Below are 27,992 nucleotides of genomic sequence, written 5' to 3'. Positions count from 1 at the left end.
TCATTTATTTAGATCTTGGGTCATATTCATGCATTATTCCAACATGGCTTCTCTTATTCATAGCGCCTTAGTCACAACAGCAGATAAATAAGAAGAAAGCTAAATTCTTGAGGTACATATACATCAGCTGAGTGTACATCAATAACAACCTGAAAGGGTTTTAACAAGTTCTGATGTTGAGACGGATCCCCAAAGTTCCTCAAATGCAGCGTGACACCTTGTGTCTGCCGGGAACGTTTTGGTGTCTCCAGTGTAACTTGTGTCTTTCCCGTCGTCTTTCAGCTCAAGACGACCAAACGAGTGTACAATTTCTGCGCCCAGGACAGCCAGAAGGCGCAGCTGTGGATGGACAGTGTGCAGAGCTGCCTGTCGGACGCCTAGGGAGGAGGCAGGACTCTTTTATTGTTTGAATTTTATAAAAGGGCGCGATGCACCCGGAGATGAATGAGCCGCCCGACGGGGCCGATCCCAGGGGCCTTTCACCACTTGTGCTCCGGGCTGTTGGATAGTGTCAAACTAATTACTTTGCGTCACCACGTTTCAGTGTTTTTGTTATACAAAGAATATCAGAAAAAGTACAAAAAAAAAATAGCATTGTCCATGGCGAACCACTTGCTGCCAGCTCTCACCCCCACCCGCCGCCCCTCTCCGAAAGTCCGACCACTCCGCACACGTGTCTGCGTCTGCGTGCGGGTCAACAAAAGCCAATGAAGGAGGAGCTGCGGACGCTCCAGCCTCGACGCGGGGAACCCAGGCCACGGAGCGCCGGCCCAGAACAACCCCCCCCCCCCCCGAGAGCTTGTGTACGGAGCGCTGTCCTCACTGCCGCTCGCTGCCTGACGGAGCCTTTCAGAGGAGGGGGGGGGAAAGGAGGTTGCTCCCCACGCAGTATGAAGGATTTCTTTCACATTTGTACCATACATCTATAACACACACATCCTGTGGGAGCCATGCATCATTGTCAGAGATCAAACCAGGAGAGTCTGTCAGGTATTGAGTGTGATGGTGAAACTGTCACTGAGTGTTTACAAAGTAGACCCCCCCACACCCCCCCCCCCCCTGAACTCTGCCCACTTTTTTTTTCAATCAGTAACGACAAAAAAAGGATGGATTTTTACTTGTATCCATATCTATCAAAAAACAATCTTTGGAAGGATATCTGAAGGTGGGACATTTAGGTGGAGGGATACTAATGAACCGAGTGATATTATGGGATGCTTCGGAAAGACTATGGTTATTTTATTGTAGCCCCGGACTCAGCACAGTGCTCAAAGCGTTGTATGAATGTCCACATATTTTTCAACCTCAGTCTTATTTTCATGATAGGACAGTGTGAATGTGTATTTGGTTTTCTGGAGTTGTTGGACCAACAGAGGATTAAGCTGTGTATCGATGTGAGCCGTGTCAGACACAGAAAAGTAGCCCTTGATTAGCTGGTGTAGCTAAGCTCATGCTAACGTAATGAAGCAGGGGCAGCTAATCATCTGTATGGTTAATGTCATTTAGCCGGCCAAGTTGCACTAAAAGTAGATCCCTACGCAGTTCGCTATCCAAGGGTCTACTTTCTGTTAACTTTTTTTAGGACTAGTTGTGAATAAATTGAGGTTCGTCTGGGGAACCACCTTTTTCAAAAAAAACTCAGCTTTTCTTGAGCTGAGAAAATATTGTATCTTTCTGTCAGTGACTTGTTAATGCTCATGATGTCATTTTAAAAAGTTGTATTTTTATGTCGGTCCGACTATGGAAGTAAGACTTGGGTTGATTAAAAAAAAAAAGTAATTTCCTTTAAAGGGTGCTACCATATTCGCTTCGAACACATCACGTGTCTCAGATATGGAGGTGATGCTTAGAGCCCCCCCCACCCCTCTTCTCCTCCTCTGTGTCACCATGGTTACCTCCGGCTGCACCGTGGACACGGATGTCTGCGTCTGTCGGGGCGCTGCAGTGACACTGTACAGTCAGCTGGAAGCTTTGTTTTGTCCCACTACACCCTACCCCACCCCCCGCCTTCCTCCACACACACACAAACAACCCACCCACCCTTGTGACCACAAACCATGCTATGTAAGATAAGGTTCTACTGCTGTCTTTGTCCAAACTTCAAATTTGACATTGTAGATTTTTCTTGTGTCTAATAACTCCTTTGTATATACTACTCCAGATTTGTATGTAACGTTTATGGTAGTAATTTATTTAACTGGTCTCCTCAGTAAGAAAGTTCCTCAAGCACCACTTTATTTTTAAATTCAACGTGCCATTTGTTTATTTCTGTATTGTGACTAATGCTTTTTTATGTTATCAAGTAAACCCTCAATATTATTTTTTTTGTAAAAGCGGTTGTCCTTACACAACACCGGCCGATATTGCAAGGGTGGAGAGGGCGTGTTTAGTGGAGCAGGACCCCCCCCCCCCCCCCCCCCCCAGGTCTGAGGTTGTTGCTCACCCCGTGATTGGACTCTCTGGGTCCAGGCACAGACTAAGGAGGTTCTCCTGGGGCTGGTTCTGCTGACTGGCTGCTGCTGCTGCTCCATGGGCCTCTTTCAGGAAATAGTCAATGACCAGGATGCCTCAATAATTACACAAAGAACACAAGGTAGTCCATGTGAAGTACTAAACAGATACCGAGCATGCTTTTATGGTTTAATATGCATTCTGTATGTTTAGCACGGTTCAATCCCCTCTGGTTGGATGTTGTAATCGCCTTGTAACAGGTTCATAGCGACATCACAGTGACAAACGGGTCCTCTACTACGGCGAGGAGACACGTGATTCACAGGGGACGAGTTTAAATTAGAGACTGATCCGATATACAACATGGATGACGAGTGAAAAGCTACGTGACAGATAAGTGACGAGGGGTGGGGTAATATTCTGAGAGGGAATTTTTAGTGATTCAAATTGAAAAAATGTAGGTAAAAGAAACGTATTTACAAGAAGCAAATTGTGTGGTTTTCTTCTCAATCTGCCCCGTTCACAGTAACTTGTCTTCTAAGTCTGTGTTTATGCGAAATGGTGACCGGGAAAAATCATAAGTACTTCATCAATAAATATCGATTGCAAAGTATATCTTCATTAGTCATACATTGCGGGCATAACCAAATGTGGGTTGAAGAGTTTTTTATTTTTAAATAAAGTTGTTACTCGAATCGCAGAGAATTTCAGATTTTTATTTTTTTGAGTTTAATTTAAGAATTTCTTTTAACCAGAATGTTATCTGCCTCCATAATATTCATTTAATTAGTTCACATACATGCCATTAATATCCCAAATAATTTAATGGTACTGCTTGATCCAATCCGTAAACTACATTATATGAAAAGTCATATAATGTAATGTATAAAGTTTTCATTGGCTTGTTAGCAACCTGCCACATTGGTTCGATATACTGGAGGTCTGGGACCAGCGGACCTGAGGCACGCATTGCGCATGGTTCACTGTGGCTGTAGGTGTAGGCCGAGGAACAGTCGGAGCGCAGTGACAGCAGCAGGACCGGCCCGTAGGAGGACTCTGTGTGTTGGGACTGCATCCAGGCAGAGCCGGCTCACCTTTTCAATCTAGTGTACTCATCTCTTTGTGGTAATGCTCTACAGAAGCTAAGATTAACCATCACCACCTGACGTAAGGCTTTTAATTTATTTTCTTTTTTTCTTTTTTTGTTTGGAATTAGAAATGACTTTCTGAGCCGGGTTATGTTGTCAATCATGTCAATATAGTTTTTAGAATCCAAATAAAAACTGGATTTAAATGTTCATCTGCGTTTGTCTCTGTGTATTGAAGACCAGTTTCACATTACTTTTCCAGATCTTTCTAAAATATCAGCAATTTAAAGTGGATACAATACCAGCTGAGTAATATTTAAACACCTAATGGGTTAATTGCACTCTGCCTTGCAGACACACATTTGTGTCAATATTCAGGTGTGCTAAAATATTAAGAAATCATACTACCACAGTCTTGACTTTTTAAGACCGTCTCAAAAGTCACTGTCATATGAGCCAAAAAGAACACGTTCATTCTCTAAAGTTGGTCTCTTTGCGCCCCCTCGTGGCTCTCCGTGCTGTTGCACCGCTGGTTAATCGGCACCTGCTGATGTCATAACAGCAGCAGCTGTGTGCGGAAGGGCGCTGTGTAGTTTTTCCACTGACAGAAATATGGCACCATGAGAAAAATGAAGCATTTATTGCCAAATTGATGATGTGCAGCTTTTGTATGGAACCAAATTTAGGAAAAAAGGTGTGATCGTTTGAAGAAAAAAAATGGAATCCTCAAAGTTCTGGTGCAAAATACAAATCTATTCAAATTAATAAGTGAATGAAAATGTATTTTGAATTATTTTTGAAAAACATATTTATTTACATTCCTTTTTCGCGCATGCGTCCTCCCGCACCACCTAGCATCAGCCGGAGAGGAGCGATGGGGAGGGCGGAGGATGTGAGGGGTGAGGAGGAGAGGTCGGAGGATGTAAGAGTGAGGATAAGTCGCTGACTACCGACGACGAGCATCAGCCTGAACAACGCGGTAAAACAGCAGCTTCCTCTTCCCGTTTCAATGAAACTGCTTTTCGCCATATTCGAGGGACTAGATAACGTTGCATGTGTTAACGGTGCGGCGTTGGCGTTAGTCGGGGGGGGGCAGAGCTAGCTAGCTAGCTTCAAGTATCACAGCAGCTAACTGGGTGGACTAATATGGGCCGATGGCACAAACCGGAATTAACAGGTAAACATGTTTCCCGCAGATGGACTCTGAGCGGGGACGTTCACGCGCACACACGCCCGCTTAATACGTCGAGTTTCATGGTTCAGACGGACAGGTGTTAGCTGACGTCATCATCAACCGAGCTGCACCACAACAAAGTGAAACCTCGAGTGCCCCCCCCAGGGAGCCGTCCAGTGATGCTGTGTGACGTCACGTCTCCGGTGGCGGAGGAGGCCTCCGCGCTACTGGAGATCTGTGTCGCTGAGGCGGAGAAAAGGAACGGCAAAAACACGGTGAACATGCAGGAGACGTTCACCGTGTACCTCGTGGAGACACGGTGAGCACAGGGGACGTTGGGATCTCTCTGTGACACGCTGTCATCGCGCTGTGGTTCATGGATGCTTCTTCTTCTATTCTATGTAGGCCAATGGATGCAGTCGCCGAAGGACGCAACCCGGCCCCGGACTCCCTGTGGAGGAGATACAGTGAATTTGAGCTGCTGCGGAACTACCTGTTGGTCACTTATCCGTACATCGTGGTGCCTCCTCTGCCTGAGAAGAGGGTGAGTTTTGGGCCTCGGCGTTTTTTGTGGATCGAGTCTTTCAAGGCATTTCTAAAACAACGTGGCAGGTCAAGAAGCCACTCGCAAATTAAGTCCCCTAAAATGAACCATTTTTGAGCTGGATTTTTTTGTTTGCTTGCTCTTTTTATTTTGAAACGCAATGAAAACAGCTGCCAATACAATTTCTTTCAAACACGACTAATAAAGTTCGATATGTATTCGCACAATCTGATTGGGGTTTTTTTTTCTCCTCAGAAAGAGACATAAGAGTAAACAGGTGGAATTACTACCGCAGAAAAATATAGTGGAGGTTGTCAAGATTAAAGCACACTTTATTTATTCAACACCATGTTGTGCAGAAAAGAGGGAGTAGGGTTATTTGGTTGTTAGTAAGCTATATCATGTAAAAAAAGGATTAACCAAGCAGAAGTGACCACAAAGCACCACTGTGGAGCCAGTAGTCGAATGCAGGCGTCTCTGTTTTGTGGCCTGCAGGCGGAGTTTGTGTGGCACAAGCTGTCGGCTGATAACATGGACCCAGACTTTGTGGAGCGCCGGCGGGTCGGGCTGGAGAACTTCCTGCTTCGTGTGGCTTCACACCCTGTGCTCTCCAACGACAAGATCCTCCTCCACTTCCTCACTGAGGTACGGGCCGCTCAAGCTGGGCCGTTAACAGACATTTATTAGTCAAATACATCTTCCAATAGTGAAAAAAAACACAAAGGTAAATAAATATTCCCCGATTAAAAAGAAGCAGCCGTGTCGCTCTGCCTCATCGATCTGAATGCAGTGCATGAAGAGAGTCGCACGTCACTATCGTTGAGGGAAGGGAAAATGCAATTTCATGTCGAGCTGAAAGAGGAACGACTTAACTGCAAACTTTCAGCTCCAGATCAGACTAGAGATGTAACCTTTTAATAGCTGGGTGACTTGTACTTTTTATAATTCCATGCTTGTACTCATAAACATAAAACATTTGTTTTATACAAGAAAGAAATGGTCCAATTGCAAGAAGGAAACTCTTGAGCGATGTTCCTGCAGCCTGATACCACTCGATTCGGTATTTAATGAGAAATGAGGAGGTTTTATGGATAACAGCCGGTCTTCATCCATAGCAGCGCTTTATAAAAGGATGGACAGAAATAAATAGGCCCGATCCCAGTGTCTAACCCATGACCCTTACAACTGGGATCTCTGACAACCCCCGCCCCCCTTTGCGCTCTCTGTGTGTGGCAGGAACACGGCTGGAAGGAAGTGGTGTATGAGACAGGATTTCAGGCCAAGGTAATCGGTGCATAATCTATTTCTCCTTGCAGAGACCATCAGTGTTGATAGGGCTTGAACTTCTGCTCGTTTTTTCAGGCCGATTCCAGGCTCAGAGCTCTCAGTGCCACCTTCAGGGTGAGGAGTCCAGATAAGTACGTCTGCGTTTGTGATTCAACGTGTAAGAAAGCTCAACTGCTGTCAAACAAGTTTATCCTTTGGTTTATAGAGTTCTATTTGAGAGTTAGAGAAGTGTGTTTACTTCAGATTTAATTAGGCTGTTTTTATAAACTGAGTTGTCTTTATGCTACATTTGATCAATTCAAAAGCATTTGCAGGACGACAGATTTCTAAACTTCCTAAAGGCTGCTCCAACCAACGAGTTTCCATTGGACAGTGTAGGAAAAGGGGGAGGGGCTTGTACTCACCATCTCCTGTACTCTTCCCTCTCAGGCGCTTCATGGAGATGAAACATTACAGCGACGAGCTGCAGTCTCACACGTCTCAGCTGCTCCGAGCACGAGTAGTACGTCTCTGTCCCTCTCTGTCTGTGTCCCTCTCTTGCCCTGTCCCTCTTTAGAAATAGTTAATTTGGGAAAAATACACTGTATAGCATTGTAAACAAGGCTGCACATCTCAATGGTCTTCTGGTTGAAATGTTCCTCATAGTTTGTAATCAACACCTGCTCCTGTGTATTCACTGTGTCTCTTGTAGAGGGTGGCAGATCGTCTCTATGGTGTCTACAAGGTCCACGGCAACTACGGGAGAGTCTTCAGGTGGGACAACATGCAAATGTGAAACAAAATGACCTACAAAGGGTTTGGATTGATGATGAATATTTCTTGTTTTGTATGACCTAATATGAATCCAAATCACCTGCAAAGAAAAACTCCTGAAACAATATAGAGATCTAATGGAGACCACCACCTCTACACCGCAGGCCTACAGCGCCGTTACAGGCGTCATAATCTCTACAGCCTACAGCGCCCTCTACCTGAGGACCCTCGCTTCTGATAAAACGGATTAAAACTTTCACACGACACAAAAGATGTCACTTGATAAGAAAAAGATTCTCTGGGACCTTTTTTTTAAAGACGTTCCTCAAAATTGAGGAGCACATCCAATACAAAAGAATTTCACTGAACATCATTCATATTCACCAACAAAACAAGATGGTTATATTTTCTTGCACACGTGTGTGACTCCTCGGTTGGTTCCCTGCAGCGAATGGAGCGCCGTGGAGAAGGAGATGGGAGATGGACTGCAGAGTGCCGGTCATCACATGGATGCGTGAGTATCAGACGGGTCATCGCCAGTCAAACACACTCTGCTGGATGCCTGCTGTGGTGCTTGTTAATGCAGATGCTGCTTTTTTTGTCACTCATCTGTAGTTTTGCAGCCTCTATAGATGACATTTTAGAGGAGGAGGAACATTATGCCGACCAACTGAAAGAATATCTGTTCTATGCTGAAGCTCTGAGGTAAGGTCCTCTTCTTATCTTCATCGAAACCCTTTCTTTAAGGCCCCTCAACCAAACTCTTAAAAACAGGACAATTTGGTGCCACATAGTTGCTGAGATTCCTTTGAAGAAAGGAAATATGAAATAATTTCCCCCAAAGAACTGAAATCAATGGGGAAAAAAGCCTCTAGTTTAATGGAAGTAAACTGGCGATTCTGTACTGGTTTAAGTTGTCCCACCTGTGCTGGTGCACACTGGGTAGGGTGATGCTCATGTGGGTGGAAACTGGTTACTGACACCACAAGAAGCTAATACCAATCCATTAGAATAGTTTTCTACAGGAATTCAATGAATATTAAAGTGACATTTTTGATGTTTTTCACATTGGTTTTCTCTGGATATTGTGTTGTGCATGGTTGGATCTGTACATATGGATCTGTATATATGTAGTACGCGTTGCGTTTGCAGGGCCGTGTGCAGGAAACACGAGCTGACCCAGTTTGAGCTCGAGATGGCCTCCCAAGACCTCGTCTCCAAGAAGCAGCAGCACGAGGAGATAGCCACCGGGGTACGCTACCTGTAACCCTGTAGCCCAAAGCAGGGACAACGTCCAGACCAACGTGGTTTCCTGTGCTCACGTCTTCCTCAGATCGTACGGACGTTCTCCTTCAAAGGCATGACCAACAAGCTGTTTGGCCAGGAGGCCCCCGAGCAGAGGGAGGCCCGGCTCAAGCTGCTGGAGGAGCTGATCGCGGAGGGGGAAGAGGCCGTCAAGGAGAAGACGCTCGAGTGCGAGTGAGTCGTGGACACTGCTTGAAGGGGTGGAGCAGGTGGCGTGTTGGAGAAACATCATGGGAGCAAGGAATGTACGTCTGTGGAGCTCAACAACTCTACGGTAGTTAAAGTGTACGCTAGTTCTAGAAGAGCCACTGCTTCATCTGGCTCCTTCTAGCTCACGCTTCAAAGCAACCTGTTCCTTTACCAAACAGGACCATCTGACATTAGCTTCCCTCTGGTCAACAGTTCGTGTATATTCATGGGTCTCAGTCCTCTGTCCATAAAATAAATAAATTAAGCTCCTTTTTGGCAAACTAAAGTAACCATCCTCATACAACCGCATTTCTAAACTCTGTGTGTGTGTGTGTGTGTGTGTGTGTGTGTGTGTGTGTGTGTGTGTGTGTGTGTGTGTGTGTGTGTGTGTGTGTGTGTGTGTGTGTGTGTGTGTGTGTGTGTGTGTGTGTGTGTGTTAGAGAGCACGTTGACAGGGCGTGGGTGGACATGCAGCGCTTCAAGGAGCAGAAGGACAAAGATCTGCGAGAAGCGCTCATCAATTATGCCGTCATGCAAATCAGCATGTGCAAAAAGGTGCGGAACAGCAGGTCGGCTCTGACTAGGGGACCGAGTGACTCGTCGTATTCATGATCAAATAATTCTTCTTTTCTCTCTTCAGGGAACACAAATGTGGAGCAATGCCAAAGACTGTTTCCTCAAGATGTAACGTTGAAGCCGTGCTGGAAGGATTCCCCTCAGTGTGCTTGTGTTGGCTGGTTGAGGTTTGAAAGCAGCCTTAGTAAATTGACGATATCAACATATTGAGTTTTAAGAAACCCCCCAAAAAGTTGAAATGCCAACCATTAAATTCATGGTTGAAGGGACATTTCAGCCAGAAATAAAAATATAGATGTTCCTGTAGTGCTATTTATCAATGTAGATTGAGTGAGAAGGCAGAGCTGTCTGACTTGGGGAAAGAGGATGTTGCATATGTACAGATTTTAAAACACAAATTTGTGATTATGGGCAATGCAAAAATAAATTGAATTGTTGGTCCACCTCCATTAAACTGCTGCAGAAAAACTGTGTTTTTTTATCTTGAGTAACCAAGGTGGTGGTTTGTGGGAGCAGATGTTGCCCTTTGGTTTTCCAAATGTATTCAGTGGCATCTAGATCAATCGTAGCAAAGAGAGAAGGCAGACGGCTATCTCCAACGCTGTGCCAGAGAAATTGTAGATTGATAAATGAAAATACAGGTGACTTTAAAAAAAAATTGATTTTGGATGAACTGTCCCTTTAATGCTTAGTGAAGGGAAGTGGCTCATGGTGGGGATCACACCAAGGACCATGACTGGGACACCAGTTAATTTTATCAACAGTTGGCCAAGACCATTTTCTTCCCCTTCTCCTCGATGCTGCCACCAAGGCTTGTTTTCCTGTTATTTGGTGTCCTAATGATTATATACTTGCATCCTGAAGCGAGGCGATGACCATAAAGTAATCCACATAACTGATGGCAGCGGTGTTCAGTCAAAGAATTGTTTTTCTCAATGGAGTCTTTTGGCTTTGAGGAGAGTACAGATGGATGTAACAGCTTTAACAGTAAAAAATAAATAAATATTGCAAATAAAACCTAGAATTTAACCATCTTGAGTCTTCATATTTGGAGATCGGTGTCTTTAAGCTGGACGTGTCAGTCGCACAAACGGGTAGCTGGATCTTTGCAGAGGTGGAGACACAACAACCAGACGGTCAAAGCAAAGCTTTTGGTATTAATGTGGTCAACCAGACACTTTTAATTTCATACTTGTTTAACAATGATCGTAGAACCTGATCTCTGTCAAATGATTGAAATAAGTACACCCAAAAAGATCCTGAAGTGCTGAAGAACCCGGACCTACCCTCTTTTCAATCCTGCTGCTGAGACTAAATTAAAACTTAAATTTAAAAAATAAAATAAAAAGACATACAGCGTCCCACTTACCAGTCGCCCTGTGAGTAAGTGCCCGGTGGAGAGAGAACAAAGGAACAGACAATAGTAATCTCAAGATTGCTTGTAAAATGACTTTTAAATGTAGATAATATTTGTATATAGGTAGATAATGTTTGGTTGATTTTAGGGGGATAGCAGTAGGAACGTAAAGGTCAATACAATCAGAAGGTCTTAGCTCACTAGCGAGGTCAACAAAGAACCGCTTATACATGCATTAAAAGAAACAAATTAAAAAAATCACAACAATCAAGTTGAGATTATATCAAAATTTATCGGCCCCAAATTACACCAAATCCAAGTGTCCAACTCTGATTATTTGTAAAAAGACAAAGAAAATTGTTGAATTTCATTTTTAAATATAAATGGCTAATTGACATTATTGCACATGAGCAAAAGACAGTAATACTATTAGAGCTCTGTTCAGCAACCCACCCTCCACCTTCCTGAAGCACTTTAGAACATTCAGAACCCTGGTGACGTACAAGAGACCGGCGAGAGAAACGCAAAAAGAAAACCTTGCTCTGGGTGAGAGGACACTTATATTGTGCTATAATGTACACAAAATGGCTGCATAAGTGCTTTTTCTTAAGCTTGAAGAAAATAAAAAGTATTTCTTGAGGCATTATTAAAGTTAGCCTGTGCTATCCATTCAGGGGTGACGATGTAAATCCCTAACAATGGGATTCTGACGATTTCTGTAGAGAAATCTTTCAGGACATAGAAAAATAATAATGATGATGATGTTACCCCTCGGATTCTGATGCTGCTACATTAAAACCACGCACACAACTATGTGCAACATCAAAAAAAAAAAGCTGTGAAGATGATTCCTCTACACTTTTCTGTCTGTTGGTTTCTCTTTTTTTTATTTTTTTATCATTGGTGTTGATTGGCAGTGTCCAGGTCCAATAACATGGCCGAGTGATTCAGTAAAAAAAAAAAAAAAACACTGTAGTTGCAGTGACATTATTTTGGGGAGGAGGCCGACGGTGCCAGGCACCATCACTGAAGGGTGGAGCGGAGTCGCTCAGACCGGCCCATTGACAGACACTTCCTGGGGTGGCGGCGTTTCTTCTCTGCAAGGAACACAGAAGCGGGAGAGATGAGCACCAGCTGGAGGTGGGTTGGACTTTTCAGAGCCTTCGAGCTTCATTTTTCACTGATGGACCAATTTGTGACCAAATTAACTTTCTCAAAAAGTTATTAAATATATAATACAATGCTCTATGGATAACCTCCCACAACAAACTTTAGTTTAATAACAAACATGCCTGTGTAGTGATGCATAAGTCTGACATGAGATATGAAAGTTGAATGGATATTCAATAAAAAAAACGCTTTACAAATGTCTTGCTTTACATTATCTTTTTACTTCATCTTCACAAGTGGTGTTCATGGGGGAGGATTACCTTTCTGAACAGAAAATTGGAATTGGAATTTTGAAAGCCAACTTCTGGCTTGTTATACAAAAATCTTTTCTCTATAAATATTTGTTCTCGTGTTAAGAACTTGGTCCCTATTGTGGAGCGTCTCTGGTTGAGGACAGCCCTAATCTCTGCACAACCCAAAGTTGTATTCAGAGTCAATAGAAAGTCACCTACTTCCTGTCCGTCTGTGTGGTTGTGGGTAAATCCTCAGCAGGCGCTTTAGGAGGATCTGACAGCGAAAGCTTCTCCAGAGACACCGGACTCTCCTCACTGCAGGACAGACAAAAGGTCACCAGTCATTTTACCACGATGCACCTTCCACCTAGGGGCAAGTCAGTGTGATTCAGCATTTTGACCCTTGACTCCACCACAGTGTGAATGAGATTGTATTATTCACCCCAGGACTCACGTAACCTCTGGACTTGTACTCTATCCTAGATGACCTATCAGCTATCAGCTAACAGGTGAGCCCACCTTCATTGAGCCTGGGCTGGAGCGCTCACTCACATCGAGGCTAACCCGAGGAAGACTCTTTTCCTCATAAACTACAGCTGGTGATCTCGCATGAAGGGCTGTTAACGGCGTCGGCTTTCAGACACACAAGTGGACAAATCTAAATAAAATACAGGACCAAGCACCGGGGTGACAGAGCCTTCTCATTACATTACATGTAATTTAGCTGATGCTTTTATACAAAATGGCTTACAATAAGTGCATTTCAACCAACGCTCTCCCCAGACACCGCTTTCACTTTCCCTTCCGTGGGTTTGTGTGTGGGGGGAATGAAGAGCTTAAGTTAGTTCATTCATGGCATCTAAAATATAGCAAAAAGTAATAAATCCTTAAGTGGCGGATCGGAGTTGTAGCTCAAGTTATCTGAAGAACCGGAGAAGCTTGCATTATATACTTTATTTAAAAAAGGCACAACTGAATGAATCTAGTAATTTCAAATGCTCGGTCAGTGTATAATTACCTCAGTGTGGTAATTATGTTTCAAATATAGATGCTTCTACACACACAGTGCAGCTTTTTGATTGTGGCTGCAGAGTGGACTCACCCGAGGAGGATTTAACTACCAGTTAAAGTTTCCAGCTAAAAAAAAAAAAAATCCAAACCTTTTGAGGTCAGCCGTCTCGTTCCTGGGGGCACCGGCTGTTTCTGGGGTTCCGGCCGCGGCGGGGGGAGTGGCACCGGCGGCGTGTTTGTCGTCCTCCTCGCTGTCGGATCCCCCGGAGGAGCTGCTGTCTGAGGCCACAAGAGGAGCCTTCCTCCCTTCTCCCACCGGCCAAGCTTCAGAGGAGGCACTCGCATCGGCTGACAGACACACAGACGGTGGTTCACTCATGGTGTTTCGAATGGGCGACTCTAGCAGACACGGAGGGCCTCGCGTACGTCCACACAGACCCACAGCGCCACGGAAAACGCACAGACAGCGATCGCTGTGATACTTCCTCTTACGTCGTATTTACAAAAGCTGCAGCCCATCAGGTGATCACCGCCTTTCTCTGCACACAATACTGCACATGGCGAGCGTTTAAACATGGACCTCCTTTTGTCTTTCTATCATATTATATCTTTCTGGTATTGGATGATGATGCCAATAATTATAATGAAGCGAGGCCTTTAAACTACTGGAATGCAATGTGAACGCTGAGTCAAAGATGCAATGTCATCTTTGATTTCTTCCAGTAATTTTGCATGGCTGCTTCATCTGTAATGCGGAAGGATTTTGTGTTCACTCAACTGAAAAAGTGTGATCCTTGTGACAAAAATCCCTTCAGCTGATGTCCTTGGCCTTTGTCGCCATGTGGTTCAGATGACTGCCGTCCCCATAAGTGGTGAAACACGCATTCTGTTTTACACTTGCTTTTAAGAGGCGCAGAATTTTCACCGCAAAACGGATGCGCACTCCCCACCCCCCTCAGTGCAGCTTTTTTCTAAATACCGCGCTACGCTTTCACGCACGCGTTGCTAAACAAATACACCTGAAGTGGCCTCATGTACAAGCTTAGTACACGAGAGCCTGAGGGAGCAGGGGAACATTCACCCGTCTTCTCGTTCTTCTGTTTGGCTTGTTTTTCTGTATCGCCGCTGCCCGAATCCACAGGAGAGCTGCACTTGGGACCACTCTCTGTACTGGAGACAATCAAGGGGACCGCAGAGAGCCATGTTAACAAGTGGGAAACCATGACACCATCACAGTTTGGTCTGTGACTAGTTATTCAAACAATACAACTGTTAAACTGTGCTGTGTGGTTCATCCAATACCCTTCATGCTATGGTTTTCATTGCAATATGAGGAATATAATCACAGCACATGTGACAAATCTTTAAATGTTTATAAACGTTCAAACCAAGAAAGTTGTCTCTCTTTAGACTTTAGCCAAAATCTTTGGACAGTTATGTCACAACAGGGTAATAAAGTGAAATGATCTCTCCGTACTTGAAATTTAAAAGAGTTTATAAAGCAAACAACATTTGATCCTTCAAGGATCTTCCTCACGACAAAATAAAGGCTCCTCTTTCAAATAGCAGTTCCACTGATTGGTAAAAAGACTTCCAAAAACTCTGGAAACAGAGAAACTTATGTCAGCAATGTTCTTGAACATTTGAGTATTTCCCTAGAGGGACACTTTCAGCCATTGTTCTTCTTCAGGAACGTGGCAGAACTGCTATGTGGGGTCAACATGCTTCTCACCCAGAGAAAGGCTGGAACTCAGTGAAGTTGGCCCAGCCACTTCCCTGCGTCTCTGCCCCGCTCCTGGATGAGCTGTCCCACCCTGCTGGGGTTTGGGATGCTGCCGTCCCTCCGGATTCCCTGAAATTTGCTGTCCAGCCTGGACCTGGAAACAAGGCCAGGCAATAAAAATACAGTTTCAAACTAAGTCCGAGAGGCTATTCGCAAACTGTGTGAGGTTTTTATGAAATCATCCTCTAACTGACCCGTTTCTGATGTGTTCTGCTCACAGTCCTCGTCCTCATCAGATCCAGATCCGTGGCCCCGCTCGCTGCCTCCGTTCTCCATTCTGCTCCCGGAGCTTTCTTCTGAGGTTTGGGAGACCCCAAACCTTATGGTGTGACAATGGATAGAAGCTGTTAACAAATAGAAGACAGAAGCGCCTAGTGTTCTAGAAAATCAACAAGCTATACCTTGTTCTGGATTTAGCTTGTGTTGCATAGTTCATCTCCTTCTCCTCCCAAATGTCCTCTTCTTCTTCAGCATCATCAAACTGGCGTATCCGCTCTTTACAGCAGGCTTCAAAAGCAGCCGCATTGGCCTGCTCACAGACAGGCATTTGAATTCAGTCAGTCTGACGATGCCTAATATACGAGTACTATTATGCAGCTAGGTTTTAGTCAGTTACCAAAATATAAATATTACCGAATAAAAAGATCAGAAACAGCATAATACTCACACTATTATCATCAGCATCTAGATTGAAGTTTATCTCAGCAATTCTGTCAAACGTGGCACTGAGAATGGAATTAGATCATATTAAAACACAGGCCAACGTGCTGTAAGTTAAGATGATTAGTGTGGAATGACTGCAAAGATTCAACAACTAAGGATTACACACCTACACTATTAAAAGTATTAAAACAATACAACAAGCGGACATTGGGTATAAATTAAATGTTGGGGAGCTCTGTGATGATTCAGCAAATCCTTCAAGGTACATCTCACTGACGCCTTTCTAACCTTTAGCTCAATTTATAATGTTTTGGTGGGAGTTGCCGTGGAGATGTACATCTCATCTCCAATACAATGAAACAAAAAAAAAAAAAATCACAAAAAAAGAATACATCTGAAAAAACTCATCAGCAACATCTCAGTTATTCCAAATAAACCACAGACCATGTTGTGAGCATTTTCAGGTTGAAATGATTTTCTTCCTCCCAAACTAAACCCCCCAACCAAATGGCCGTGCTTCTACTCAGAGACGACAGGCTTCGTGGATGTAGATGAACAGCATCGCCGAGCTGCGGTTAGCTAGCTCAGTGAGCTAAGTGAGCTAGCACATTGAGCTCTTATATATAGCTCTTAACTGTCAAAACGAGCCATCTCACTGCAAGTCAGAGGACAAATGAGGAAATGTGCACTTTTACTACTCACTTGATATTTTCATCATGCTCGCTAAACTCCTCGTCATTGAAGCCAAACTGATCCACAAAGTTGGCCGTCATCTGTTGGATCTGATAGTCAGAGAAGGCCTAGGAAGGTCAAAGGGTAACTTTTGAAGGTGACATCCTTGTGGATATTTTGTTCATTTTTAAAGTCATGTGGTTGACCAGCCTACCTGCTGGAGAGACAAGTCGTTGGGGAAGGGGCTCTCCATGTCGTCATCTTCACTGGACGAGTGCATGTTGTGGGTGCTTACCTGCAGGGCACAGTGAACAGTGTGTTCAACTTCATACACACAATGTTGCTTTTTATAAACAAATGATTTAAAATAACTTGAAAGACAAATACTAGTATTTGCACCATTACTGCTGCATATTTACAGTATCAACGAGAAAATAGGGATTTTTGAACCCGGATTGTATGAGGTTCATGACTGTAGCACACTCAGATGGAAAACCTCTCCAACATCAAGTCAACGTTCATTTCAAGTAGCCATGCGAGTCTTGGCAGTGGCTGCTTCTAGTGCTTCAGTGGAGCGAGTTTTCAGCCATGGTGGCATCATTCTGCGTCCCCATCGTGCACAAATGACTGACAAACTTTTGGCCAATTTGATCTTTTACAAATGCCCTGCAGTATGGGGGGCCTCCCTCCACCTGTCCACAGCACACATGCGCACACACTCCCTCTCTGCTCATCACCTGTCCACACAGCTCTCTCTCAATCACTCACTCACTCATACACACCAGTCTCTATGGAGTCATTCCAATTATAGTATCAGGTTGGACCAGTTTTTCAGAAGTGATCATTTTGAGGAGTGAGGATCTTATTGATGACAAGTTTAGGCTAAAATGACCCATGTCTATTTTGCATGTCTGTTTTGCAATATGAGGTCAATACAATAAAGGACTGAAGCTGCTGCTGTTCTAGTGCAATATGCTGTTGAAATACAAGCATTCTTTGTAACAATTAAATTTTCTGTTTTTTACTGTATTTGGTTAATGTCATTGTATAAAAAGAGGTTTAAATACATACACATCTTACAGACATAAATTATTTGTATCAATTTTATTTCTGTGGTAAGAGGACTTGAAATGACTCAAAACTAAAATGGTAAGACTTGTTGGCTTTGACTTTTGACTCAACTCGGGACTTGCCTCATCTTTGACTTGACTCGGGCATAACAATTCATTGCGTAACAATGAACAATGACCCACCTATGTCAGGAGCATCATTTTACAGTCAATCACTGATCCTTCTTGCAAAGACATATCACTCTGTGATGTGTGTTTGAAGTTAATTTAAACAACTCGTCTGACTTCTGTTGATTGTATTCTTAGATTTATTAGAAAAATCAAATTATGGGGGAAGCTGCAACATCTGCTCTGACACTGCCCGGTCCTCTCCTGATAAACTTGCTGCTGTGAACACAATGGGCTCAAACTGGGAGAGAGTAAGAAACAAGGGGAAGTTACAAGAAAGCTTTGCATGCAGAAAAAGTGGCATCTCACCAGCTCAACAGTGTTCCTCCTGTTAGTCTCTCTCAGCGTCTCGTCCACGAAGCTCTCCCAGCGACCTCTGCAGTCTTCTGGTAGGTCTGCGACACCAAGGACATTCATTTTAACTAACTTTTAAGTTAACTCAACCTCTGTTAACTAATTTTCAGCATGAGGCCTGCAGCAGTACCAGCTTTACCTTTGATGAGGTCAGTGATCTGGTTGTGTACTGGTCCTTTCTCCAGGTTCTGGACCACCATGTTGGCAATTCTGGTCAGGTGACCCATGTTGCCTCTCCTGGTGCCACCCTCACCCCTTAAGATTCAGATACCATTAAAGTGACATAAAACTTCACAACTGCACTTATCACGACTAATCTGTAAAAGACTGAGGTGATAATGTTCAGATCAGAAACAGCTACCAATCGAAATATTGATGAAGGGATTTCTCTTTACTTTAATCACACACTCAACAGAATTTGTACCTCTGGATTTAGACTCTCTGCAATAAATATGTATGTAAACTGTCATTAGTTAAATCCATGTTCTCCATGTTCATCTCAAACTTAATATGTGTGAGGTCAAGGTGACTTTTGAACAGCAAAATCATCCAGTCTAGGAGGTTGGTTCTGACAAATTTAAAGAAATTGTGTTCATAAGAATTGGACAGATAGCCCGTATGCATAATAAGAATAAGAATTAAAAAAAGTGATTTGGCTGAACGAATGTCATTTAAAAAATATTCAAAGCTTCCATTTAATTTGTCAAATGAAACGTTGAATATCTGTCACCATTTTCTATTTTTTTATTTTGTACACTGCTTTGCCATGGGTGTAAAGAGAGACCCTTACTGTATTTTATCGTTCTCCTCCCAGGCGTCAAGGATCCTCTGGACCAGTTGACACTTCTGGAAAAGCTGAAGTTCAACAGAAACACAGAATGTAGGTGAGTGTGCGCTGGGTCAGAGCATCAAAACAGCCGAGAAGGTTAGCGGGGAAGGACGTCTGGGCGCCAAGCTGCTAAAGCCCTACATGTGCTACGAGGGTGTTGTGGACGGAGGCGTGTGGGTCACTGGTACTGCCTGTCTCCACTGCCTCCTCATGCGTTTCAGGGCCAGATGCTGCAGGCTGCTCATCGTGATTCTGGAGGGCCGAGCTGGGCCGCTCCTCCGAAGAAGGATGGCTCAGGATTGCGGCCACACACAGCTCCACTTGGAAGTGCAAAAAGTTATTCCAGGAGTATTTAAAGAACAGATCCTATTTAGAGAGCAAAAACAAAAGAGGGAGAAAGAAAGTCAGTGACATGCAGCAAAAGATTGCACTGGGATAACTGGAAGCGGCTCCCAAATTTACCATGGTTATATGTACTAATGTCAATTATTAAGCCAATTTCTCCGACGCTACATGGTTATTTTAGAAAGGTGGTGATAATATCTGGACCAGCGCTGACTTCTCCAGTGATCACACGCCGGCTAACACTGAAGGGTTTGAATGCCCCATATGCTATAACACACACATAGCTCAAAGTTCTTACATGAGCCTGCTCTGAATAAGCCTTTTTGTGGGGTGGTGTGATTGGGGGATCAGTACTCCGCTGCCTCACGACAGACCTTGTGCAAATCTGACTTTCTTCAGATATTACACACAAACAGGTCGGAGGGCTCAGACACATCTCACAAGGAGGAGCTACAGTTCCAATGTTCAGAGTCAAGCCACGCTTTCGCCTACCAGTAGTAGGTCCATGGTTGCAAGATTGCAGAGCTCCTGGCAGATACTGGGGGCACTGGTCTGCAGCAAGGCGGCCACCAGCCTGGCCATGTGAAGGCGGGCGTTCCCCAGTGGCTGCTCGAGAACACCAACGGTTGTCAATATTGCACTTTTCTGCAGAAGGAATGTGAAAAGCGCAATGTTGTTTTCATACACAAGAACCCAGAGCTTGAATGCTTGTGATGATCGCTGACTTCTCACTGCTCTGTGGCTTTACCTTCGGGGGATCCAGAAGAAGCTGCTGGAAGTCCTTTAAATGGGGCTCAATGGCATTTAAAATACTGCTGTTGACAGTGTAAGACCTTTCATAACCCTGAGAATACAGATCCATCAGCCCTTCCAACCTGGGACACAAACAAGCAGAACACATTTGACGGGAAAGCTCCCAACGTTTGCAATGAAAAACCTGAAAGGAAACACTTTGACTCACCCAGGCCTCCTGGTCTCCAGTAAGGTAAGTAGCACTTGAGTTCCGTTAACAATGGAGGCCTCACTCCTCTCCCCCTCAAACATGTTCTTGAGGAGCCCCGCTACACTCTCCTGCCTGAAAGACAAGGTTCACCTAAGTAGGAAGAACAGCCAAACTAGAAAACGCCAGGACTCTAATGAGGTGTTCTAATCATAATCATGCCTTTTTCTATTGTTGATACTGATATGTGGAAACTCATGGGTGGCGTGACATCAAGGTCAATTGTACAAAAATAAAAACCTGCTGCGGAACAGGCTCTGCCAGAAAACCCTTGCATCATTTATTCAATCATTGAATGAATTCTGCTTTACACTGAGAGTAAAGGACGACATAGGAGTGTTTACAATCCTAGCTTGTGTCGACATGTAGAGCGCACTTCTTTCCGAATTTACTGTCAAACTGTCAAGAACACAAAAACTGATGGAAGAACTTGCCAATTATGTGACACTATTAACCAAGAGCAGATGGAAAGTAGAGGGTTGGAGTAGCTTAGTCATAAACAAAGCCGATCTGGTGCCATGTTTCTTTTGGTCTCTGGTGTACTGCAGCCAGATAAATGCCAAGTTTTTCCATACACACTCACTCTCAAACATGTCAAGCCAACAGGAACATTTTTTTCCTCAAACTCAAACCAAAAAGCATTATAAACTTACGACTCTAGTACAGCCAATAGTGGGTCGGCCTCCATATTCTCCTGCATCTGATTGGCCTGGTCTCGACTGAGGCGAATGATGTCACAAAGCGTTTGGGATGCATTTGATTGTCTCTAAAAACGTTCATCAATGAATGAGAAAATCCTCATTAATTAATAATGTTAGCGCATGTGTACACAACAATAGCGTTTCAATCAGACAGGCATGAGGACAACATGGTGACAGCCTGCTCACCTCCTCATCTTTGCCAGTATGGATGAGCTCGGTGAGTCTTTGTACCAACTTCTCCTCATTCAGCCACTTGGGTGTGGGGGGGGGGGGGGGGGGGGGGACATAAATGGTGGTAGAAACATTAAAAAGGTGCTCAATATGTATGTCAAGAGCACTTTTATTGCCTCTCAACATGATCTAACACTGCAAACAGTAACAGTGCTACCAGTGATAACCTGCTACTTATGAGAAGTTGTGTAGCTTACATGGAGGACCTCCTGCCTCAAGGGGGCAGGCTCCACACAACTGATGAGGCGAAGCAGCAGGTCCATCATAGCCGAGGCATCAATGTGTTTCAGCACCAGACCAATGAAGCCCTCCTTTTTCTTTAGAAAGCTAATCACCTGGAAAACAAAGGAAGGCACATCAGAAGCAGCAGTAAGCTGGGAGAATCGTGCCATATCAAACGTCTTTTTAAATACATCACACTGCTGTTTTGTACTGTAGGCCAGTGTTTTAATATCCAGTTCAATGGACATTTTGATCACTTGTTCACAAATGAAAAAAACGCTGCTCAAGTCGTGACCTTTTCCAATATACCTGTTCGGTTTTCCTGGCAATGAGATTGCCGATGGTTTTGCTGAAGAAGCTGGCCAGTAGCGGGTTGAGAGGGGGGTCCTGCTCCAGGAAGCGATAGAGCACCTCAAGGAGAGACTCGTCCGCGCCCAGCTTATCGTTTATGATTGACACATCAGAAGTCAGGAGCTCACAAGCAATGTTGGGGAATCTGACAAAAAAATGATGAAGTCCTTAGTGTAACTATTGATTGCAAGTTTAACTTCCAAAAAACTGTTTTCATTCAAATATAAATCGGGAGAGGTTCCTTGAGCAGAACAGTGAAAAGGGGATTTAGCAAAGTCAAATTAATTAAATGACAGCGGAAAGAGGTATTTAATACAAGTATCTGCAAATTCAATTAAAACATTTTATTTTTAAGAGAAGCGAAAGGAGACAAAATAACTTTTGTTCTTGTTAAGGTTGTATTAATTTAACGAAGGCCCGAGGCCTAGATCTAACGGACATTACTGGGCGCTGTTCTTCGTACATGGTTCAACTAAGTCGATCAAATGTCACATTATCCAGCTAAAAATTAGGGAAATGATTGATGTCCGGCTATCTCGGTTCCTCTAAGGCTGATCCGCCCTCAATACGTCTCGTTAGTTTGAACCCGATGTCAGTCATCAGGATAATCACTTGTGCGTGTCATACGTCAGAAGGCAGAAGAGTTGTTCATTAGAAACCAGGATTTTCTAACGGTACAACGACAAATAAACTTAAAAGGAAGAGTATCTATTTTCTCTACTGACAAGCAGAAGATGATCATGAACACATAAGGAGATAATATATGTGTAATAATGTGTATTTTAATCATTTCTGTCAGATGAATTGAATGTATTGTTCATCTTTTACGTTGTTCATTCTGGAAGTCCGTCTCAGTCTCTGCATCCCGGGGGAGGATCCTCCTCTGTGTCTCTAAAGATTTCTTTCCTTTTTTCTCCCCATTGAATGCTTTTTCTTTTTTGGGGGAGTTTTTCCTGTGTCAATCTGAGGGTTTTGAGACAGTCGATGTCACTGAGACTGTAAAGCCCTCTGAGGCAAATTTTCAATTTTGTGCTATAGAAAATAAAATTAATTCACCATATAATCATGGCAAAACCGCCCCCTGCGAGGCTACAAGCCCGACAAAGTATCGCACACAAGTTATGCGCAAGTGTAAATGAATGTATAGGCTGATTTTAAGTGCCTAGTCACTTTAATCATTAGATTAAATTTCTTTAAATGTGCCTACTGGCAGGCGGCTTCAGGGATGCATCATCATCCAATGAGAGCATAGAAAATAACAACAAGTCTAATTGATACGAATGAATAGTTATGAGGTTATATGTACTGTATTCAACTTATGTATCATATCATGTGTAGATTACTACATAGAACTGTAAGATCTGGATGTGCAAATCAGTATCTATTATTCATTATCCGACATTTGATCAATTGAAGCAGTGAAATCTCCAGAAGTTTATTAAGTGACAAATAAACGAACAGAACTTTACGAAGAGCACGACGTGAAGCGGCTTTCCAGATGTCTGCATCGCAACACTGTACAGACATGGACAGTATGAGACAGTGTGTGAGACATGAGAGTGTGTGACAGTATGAAAAATAGTGTGTGAGACAGTATGAGAGAGTGTGAGAGACAGTGTGTGAGACCGTGTAGGAGGCCATGTATGAGACAGTCTGCGGGACAGTGGATGCTCCGTTGCAGCGTGTGGTAGTCATTACGTAACGTTTCAGGTCGAGAAAATTGTTTTGTAAATAAATGATTCCTGTATTCAACATCGACAGCGCTCATACAGGACGTCATCGTGATGTTATAACGGGTCTTGGTGATGTCGGAGAACTCTCTCTTTATTAAACGTTAATCTAACTGATATCGCTCCTTCATCAACAAGGAAGAGAGCTGCCCTTTTATCCTGGGGGATTGGCAAACTAATCCAGCTGGCTCAAAAGAACCTGCGTTTCAAGTTTTCCGATATGTTGCTATGGTGATTTAGCCAAACCTGCTTTGGGGAACCCGAAAAGCCTGATCCACATCATCTTATCTTTTTAACCGGCTAATTAACCGGCTAACTCTGTTAGCCAGGTATGAGGAACCCTGGACAAAATGAACACTAAACAGAGTTTAAACTGTTTTTTTTCCACAAGTTGTAAAAATGGATAGCTAACCATAACCTTGTAACTATAATAGAGGCACTGACTATAACCACACAAGGCTTTTTCCCAATTATCCTGGAACCTGTTATCATCTTTAGTAGCGTGCGGACTCACTTGAAGCGCATTCGCTCCTCCAGGTCTGTGGGTGGCTCGGTGGTGATGAGGCTGACCAGCTCTTGCATGCACTGGTCCTGGGAGAGGAAGAGGAGTAGCCGGCGGTTCTGGGCCTTGCACTCCTGCAGGACGTCGTCTTCTTCCATTAGCTCTCTAAGCGTCACGTCCTCCCTGTCCAGCAGCTGGTCAATGTGGGAGGTGGTGTGCAGGTCAAACTTCCAAAACATGGTGGCCGCTGAAATGGGGCACACAACCCTGAACCGCAACAGCAGAGTGAAGAGAAAGATAAGCAAAAAACACAGAGCGACCAGCAGTAGCCAGAACAACAAAAGAAAGCAGTAGGGAAGGGAAGAGTCAAGGAGGGGAAGGAAGCAGGGGACAGAGATGGATGTAAACAAAGACGGAAGTTAGAGGATTAAAACTAAAATATCTGAAGTCCTCTTGTGGAACATATTAGGTTTACTGTTACTAGGTTTTTTACTGTTTCAGTAAAAAATAAACACCAGTGTTTTGCTGCCCCCCCCCCCCGCCCACCCCGAAAAATGCTTTTTCCCCCACGTCTGTGTAAGTGCGCACTTGGGGCTCACACCAGCAGAAACCCCCGAACACCATTTTCTAATAATATAAATTATGTAAGTAAATATTCAAATTAAGATGGATAAAGCAGGAAATGAATACATCCATTAAAACAAGCATGTAGGCAGTTCATTAAAAAATTATATTGTTTACATTAAGCATAGTTACATTACATTGGTGTCATGCTAAATGTAAATGTATGTAGTCATGGACTGTGTGATCACAAAAAAACAGTAAAATGCTCATTACGTACCAGAGGATGAAATGTGGATATCTTTAATCAGAGCCCCCCCTTGGGCAGGCAGGCATTTGTGTTTGTGCAGACAACAAAGAGTGTGGCGAGGCCTGACATTTATCAGCATGGGTCTCCTCTTAAAACGCAGGCCTCTTTAGGAGATGAGAGGCTGGGAGGCTGACCATAACCTGCACCACACCAAACAAACACAGATCATTAGATATTTGCAATAAGATTTTAGAAGCAACCACACAGTGTTAATAAATCCATTCAGAAATCATGTGCGGTCTCTTTAAGAGCTGTATGTTTATTCAAAGTCAAATTAAAACCATATTAAACCCATATACAAAAAAAAGTTTAATTGTTATTTAAAAAGGCATTGTATTGAACTATGCATGGGTTAGGGGCTAAATATATTATATATACCATTCAACAACTTCAAGTTTTGTTCAAACAAACAAACATTTTCCTAAATGTAGTCAGAACACACCACATATATATAAGTACAGAGTACAGAAATCAAATTCATTACAAAACTATGCCTTTTTGACATTATTTACGACGTAAGGTTTCACAAGTTGTAGTTTCACCAAGACTAAATAAAATGGACATGCATTCATTCAAAAATTAGGCGTCTTTTACACTCCACACCGAAGCTGAAAGCTTTATAAAGAATTACATCTGAATCAATTAGGATTCTTACTCTACGGGGATATTCACTAACAAGTAGGAAGGTTGGATTTGTGAAACTTCCCCAATAGACAAAGGGACATGGAGAGGTTTTGTGCTAAACATTTTGTGAAATTCTTCTTGGCTAGAAGGCGAAAAGGCTAATTAGGCTATCTGCAATTAATGTTAACATCTGGAAAAGAAAATGAAATATTGCAGACTGTCAGCATCCTCACACTAAGAGAATGTGCATGATCCTTGTTGTCTAGAACTACACTGGTATGAGGGCTCATCCTTCCATACTCAGACAACTGCTTAAACAGCTTTGATCAGCGTCTTTTTGTTCTGTACCATCAGCAGAGGCTTTTAAATGCTGACTATCAGTTGATGATAAATCTTAAAATGATATAGTGTATATATATATATATATATATATATTCAATGCTTTTCTTACAAAGAAAGCATGTTAAGTTTGTTTTCCTTGTGTGGTTACTGGGGCAATTGTAACACTACTATCACTCATCTGCTAGTGTCATCCAAGCAAATAAGTCTGTCTGAATAATCATGGAAGTAAAACTGACTGGGGAAATCAAAGAGCTTCCTCCTTTTTTTGTTTCCTACTTCTTTTCCTGGGGTGGACCCTTTCATGCACATGCAGCAGCGGCGTCCATCTGGCATACATTTACAGAGTACACAAGTGCAATAATAACGGGCCAACGCTCCCTCTGGACACCAAGCAGGAAAGGAAATGCTTGACTTTAAATCCAAAATAGAACCCACCAAAGGCTACCTCAACAAAAACAGTCTACCGGTACGGTTACCGACGCTGAAAAGAGGAACAATGGCCTACGATGTGGATGTTGTGTGCCAACAATAGTCTGTAATTAGGCAAGTTAGAAAGCAGCGAAATCAAGGCAAAGAAAATTAATTCTACATGACTTAACATTTCTAAATTCACAGATGCAACTGAATGTTTATTGTAACTCACTAGATACCTATTTACATACAATACAAATGATCATACAATCTGCAGTGGTGGAGTTCTGAAAGTTGTAAAACTATTTGGACAGACCTTGATTGTAATGTTTGCTACACACATGAGAGTCCGAAAATACTGAGGACTTTACTTTTAGTTTTTGAATACTGCTTCACAAATATAAAGTAATCCTCCTGGGGTTCTTCGATTTACGTTATTGACTACCTTTGAGGTCCATTGGCTTTCAAAATAGATGAGCCACATCTTCAGACTGATAACTTGATATGGCCATCATGTGATGACAGCTGATAATACACGGATACCAACTGAGCTGCTGTGGCTCAACTGACTTGCGGTATTAGCTTAGATTTCTGTTTACTTCAACTCCATTAGAGACACCACTATCAAACTATACAAGATAAATAAACAATGAACAACACAAGGTGGATTTACTTGACAGTAATTGCCGCCCTCGCTGTTGTTTGCACACGTCACAGTCGTCGTTGGAGCACGGGCCCCTTTAGTCTTTATCCGTCCGTAACTAAGTTGACTTAATGCACACATGGACCTAGAAACCCACCAGCGATTCGTTGCTGTTGACCTCAGCTAACTTAACGTTAACTCCAAATGGCCGCACACTACTTACACTACTTATAGTTCTTTAGTTAGCAAGGAGTCACCACAATATGAAAAAAGATACATAAAATATATATCAATAAAATAATGAACGCTAATGTTTATGTCGATGTCAGCCAGCTACAGCTGTTAAAATAAACGTATAGACTATGGAACGTTAACTAGCGTTAAGTGATCGAACTAAGCCAACATAACTTAACGTTAAATAAAATCTTACGGCAACGTTAGCCGATTAGCCAACATTAACGTTACTTTTTAAACAATGCGATACTACAATTGACGAGTTCAAGACGCAAAGTTAACCAACTAAACTATTTGCTAACTTTGCGTTAGTTCCTGCTTCCCTCTGATTAGCACGTCAGCTAATGCTAATTAGCGACTTACAGTTCAGGTATAAGATAACGTTAAGTTAACGTTACTGGGTTCAGTTAGCCAAGTTAAATAGCGCTCCAACTTGGGTTCAACTTTGTCGATGCTGCAGCAGAGTAAACGTTGGCTTATTGCTCAAACTTGTGACGATATGTCCGTCAATAACTTACCTTTGATTCAGAGTGATCCGCTGCTATTCTTTCCGTTTGTATTCAGTTTTTACTCAAGTTTTTCGTCCAGTCGCCAGCTTCTAAGTCACTACCTACCCAGCTAACTATTAGCCAGCTGTGTTAGCTTACATACATTAGCCTCTGAGCAAATAGTGATTTGTTTTGAAGGGGTAAGTCTGCGACAGCACAGGCTACTGTTAGCAAGCTCAACTTAGCTATCGTAACGTTGTCAAATATGGCTTTGAAGTCTATCAAATACAACAGTTCCCAAAAACACTAGTGTCTACCTGGCATTGATAACAACAGCTATTATTTCAGATATAGTGTATGAGTCGTACTCACGCACAGAGTATTTCAAACACGGGGCTAAGTTTAGCATGCAAAGCAGGAAAAACTCAGTCATATTTTTTCGAATCAAAATGGCGACATGGTTACGAGAGCGCGCAGTAGACCTACACAGTGGACGTGCACTGACTTCAGACCGTGCACTGAACACAGCAAAGCACTTGGTGTACGGAATGATGCGACACTGTTAATCCATTATATCAAATTCAACTTAAATATGTTTCATACCAAGACTAGGTCACCTC

General features: G+C 43.0%; 3 protein-coding genes across 9 annotated transcripts in view; 2 read left to right on the top strand and 1 right to left on the bottom strand.

Moving 5' to 3' along the window:
- Positions 1-3,749, top strand: part of sbf1 (SET binding factor 1) — a 43,353-nt gene extending 39,604 nt beyond the window's left edge. For all 3 annotated transcript variants that reach the window (XM_037459963.2, XM_037459964.2, XM_037459962.2), the window contains one exon: positions 283-3,749. In XM_037459963.2, the coding sequence (XP_037315860.2) occupies positions 283-381 (99 nt within the window). In that variant the 3' untranslated portion in view covers positions 382-3,749. The remainder of the gene's footprint in view (positions 1-282) is intronic.
- Positions 3,750-4,372: 623 nt separating this feature from the next.
- On the top strand, positions 4,373-10,396 carry LOC119210280 (sorting nexin-4-like). The gene is made up of 14 exons (XM_037460102.2): positions 4,373-4,518; positions 4,736-5,032; positions 5,119-5,257; positions 5,753-5,902; positions 6,494-6,541; positions 6,620-6,675; positions 6,974-7,046; positions 7,236-7,297; positions 7,746-7,811; positions 7,913-8,002; positions 8,450-8,549; positions 8,631-8,776; positions 9,232-9,346; positions 9,432-10,396. Exons 2-14 carry the CDS (start codon positions 4,893-4,895, stop codon positions 9,477-9,479), a joined length of 1,233 nt encoding a protein of 410 aa, XP_037315999.1. The 5' UTR covers positions 4,373-4,518; positions 4,736-4,892; the 3' UTR covers positions 9,480-10,396.
- A 310-nt stretch (positions 10,397-10,706) lies between these two features.
- On the bottom strand, positions 10,707-27,837 carry ppp6r2a (protein phosphatase 6, regulatory subunit 2a). 5 transcript variants are annotated; one of them, XM_037460098.2, is made up of 24 exons: positions 27,403-27,837; positions 24,601-24,770; positions 23,772-24,026; positions 21,486-21,672; positions 21,152-21,289; positions 20,910-20,975; positions 20,676-20,788; positions 19,984-20,097; positions 19,771-19,897; positions 19,515-19,667; positions 18,819-19,043; positions 18,639-18,703; positions 17,988-18,103; positions 17,804-17,916; positions 16,471-16,551; positions 16,287-16,384; positions 15,589-15,646; positions 15,323-15,450; positions 15,116-15,240; positions 14,871-15,009; positions 14,220-14,308; positions 13,288-13,486; positions 12,347-12,442; positions 10,707-11,821 (listed from the first exon to the last, which is right to left on the bottom strand). In XM_037460098.2, the coding sequence occupies exons 3-24, from the start codon at positions 23,996-23,998 to the stop codon at positions 11,773-11,775; spliced, it is 2,706 nt and encodes a 901-aa protein (XP_037315995.2). In that variant the 5' UTR covers positions 23,999-24,026; positions 24,601-24,770; positions 27,403-27,837; the 3' UTR covers positions 10,707-11,772. The 5 variants fall into 5 exon arrangements, with proteins under 5 accessions (XP_037315995.2, XP_037315996.2, XP_037315994.2 ...); XM_037460099.2 differs by having other exon boundaries at positions 14,871-15,015; positions 16,287-16,366; XM_037460097.2 differs by having other exon boundaries at positions 14,871-15,015; positions 27,403-27,836.
- Positions 27,838-27,992: the final 155 nt, after the last annotated feature.

The sequence above is a fragment of the Pungitius pungitius genome, chromosome 2 (assembly GCF_949316345.1).
Source record: "Pungitius pungitius chromosome 2, fPunPun2.1, whole genome shotgun sequence".
Lineage (NCBI taxonomy): Eukaryota > Metazoa > Chordata > Actinopteri > Perciformes > Gasterosteidae > Pungitius > Pungitius pungitius.
The sequence above is the reverse complement of the archived record's forward strand: the minus strand, read 5'-3'. Positions and strand labels throughout refer to the sequence as shown.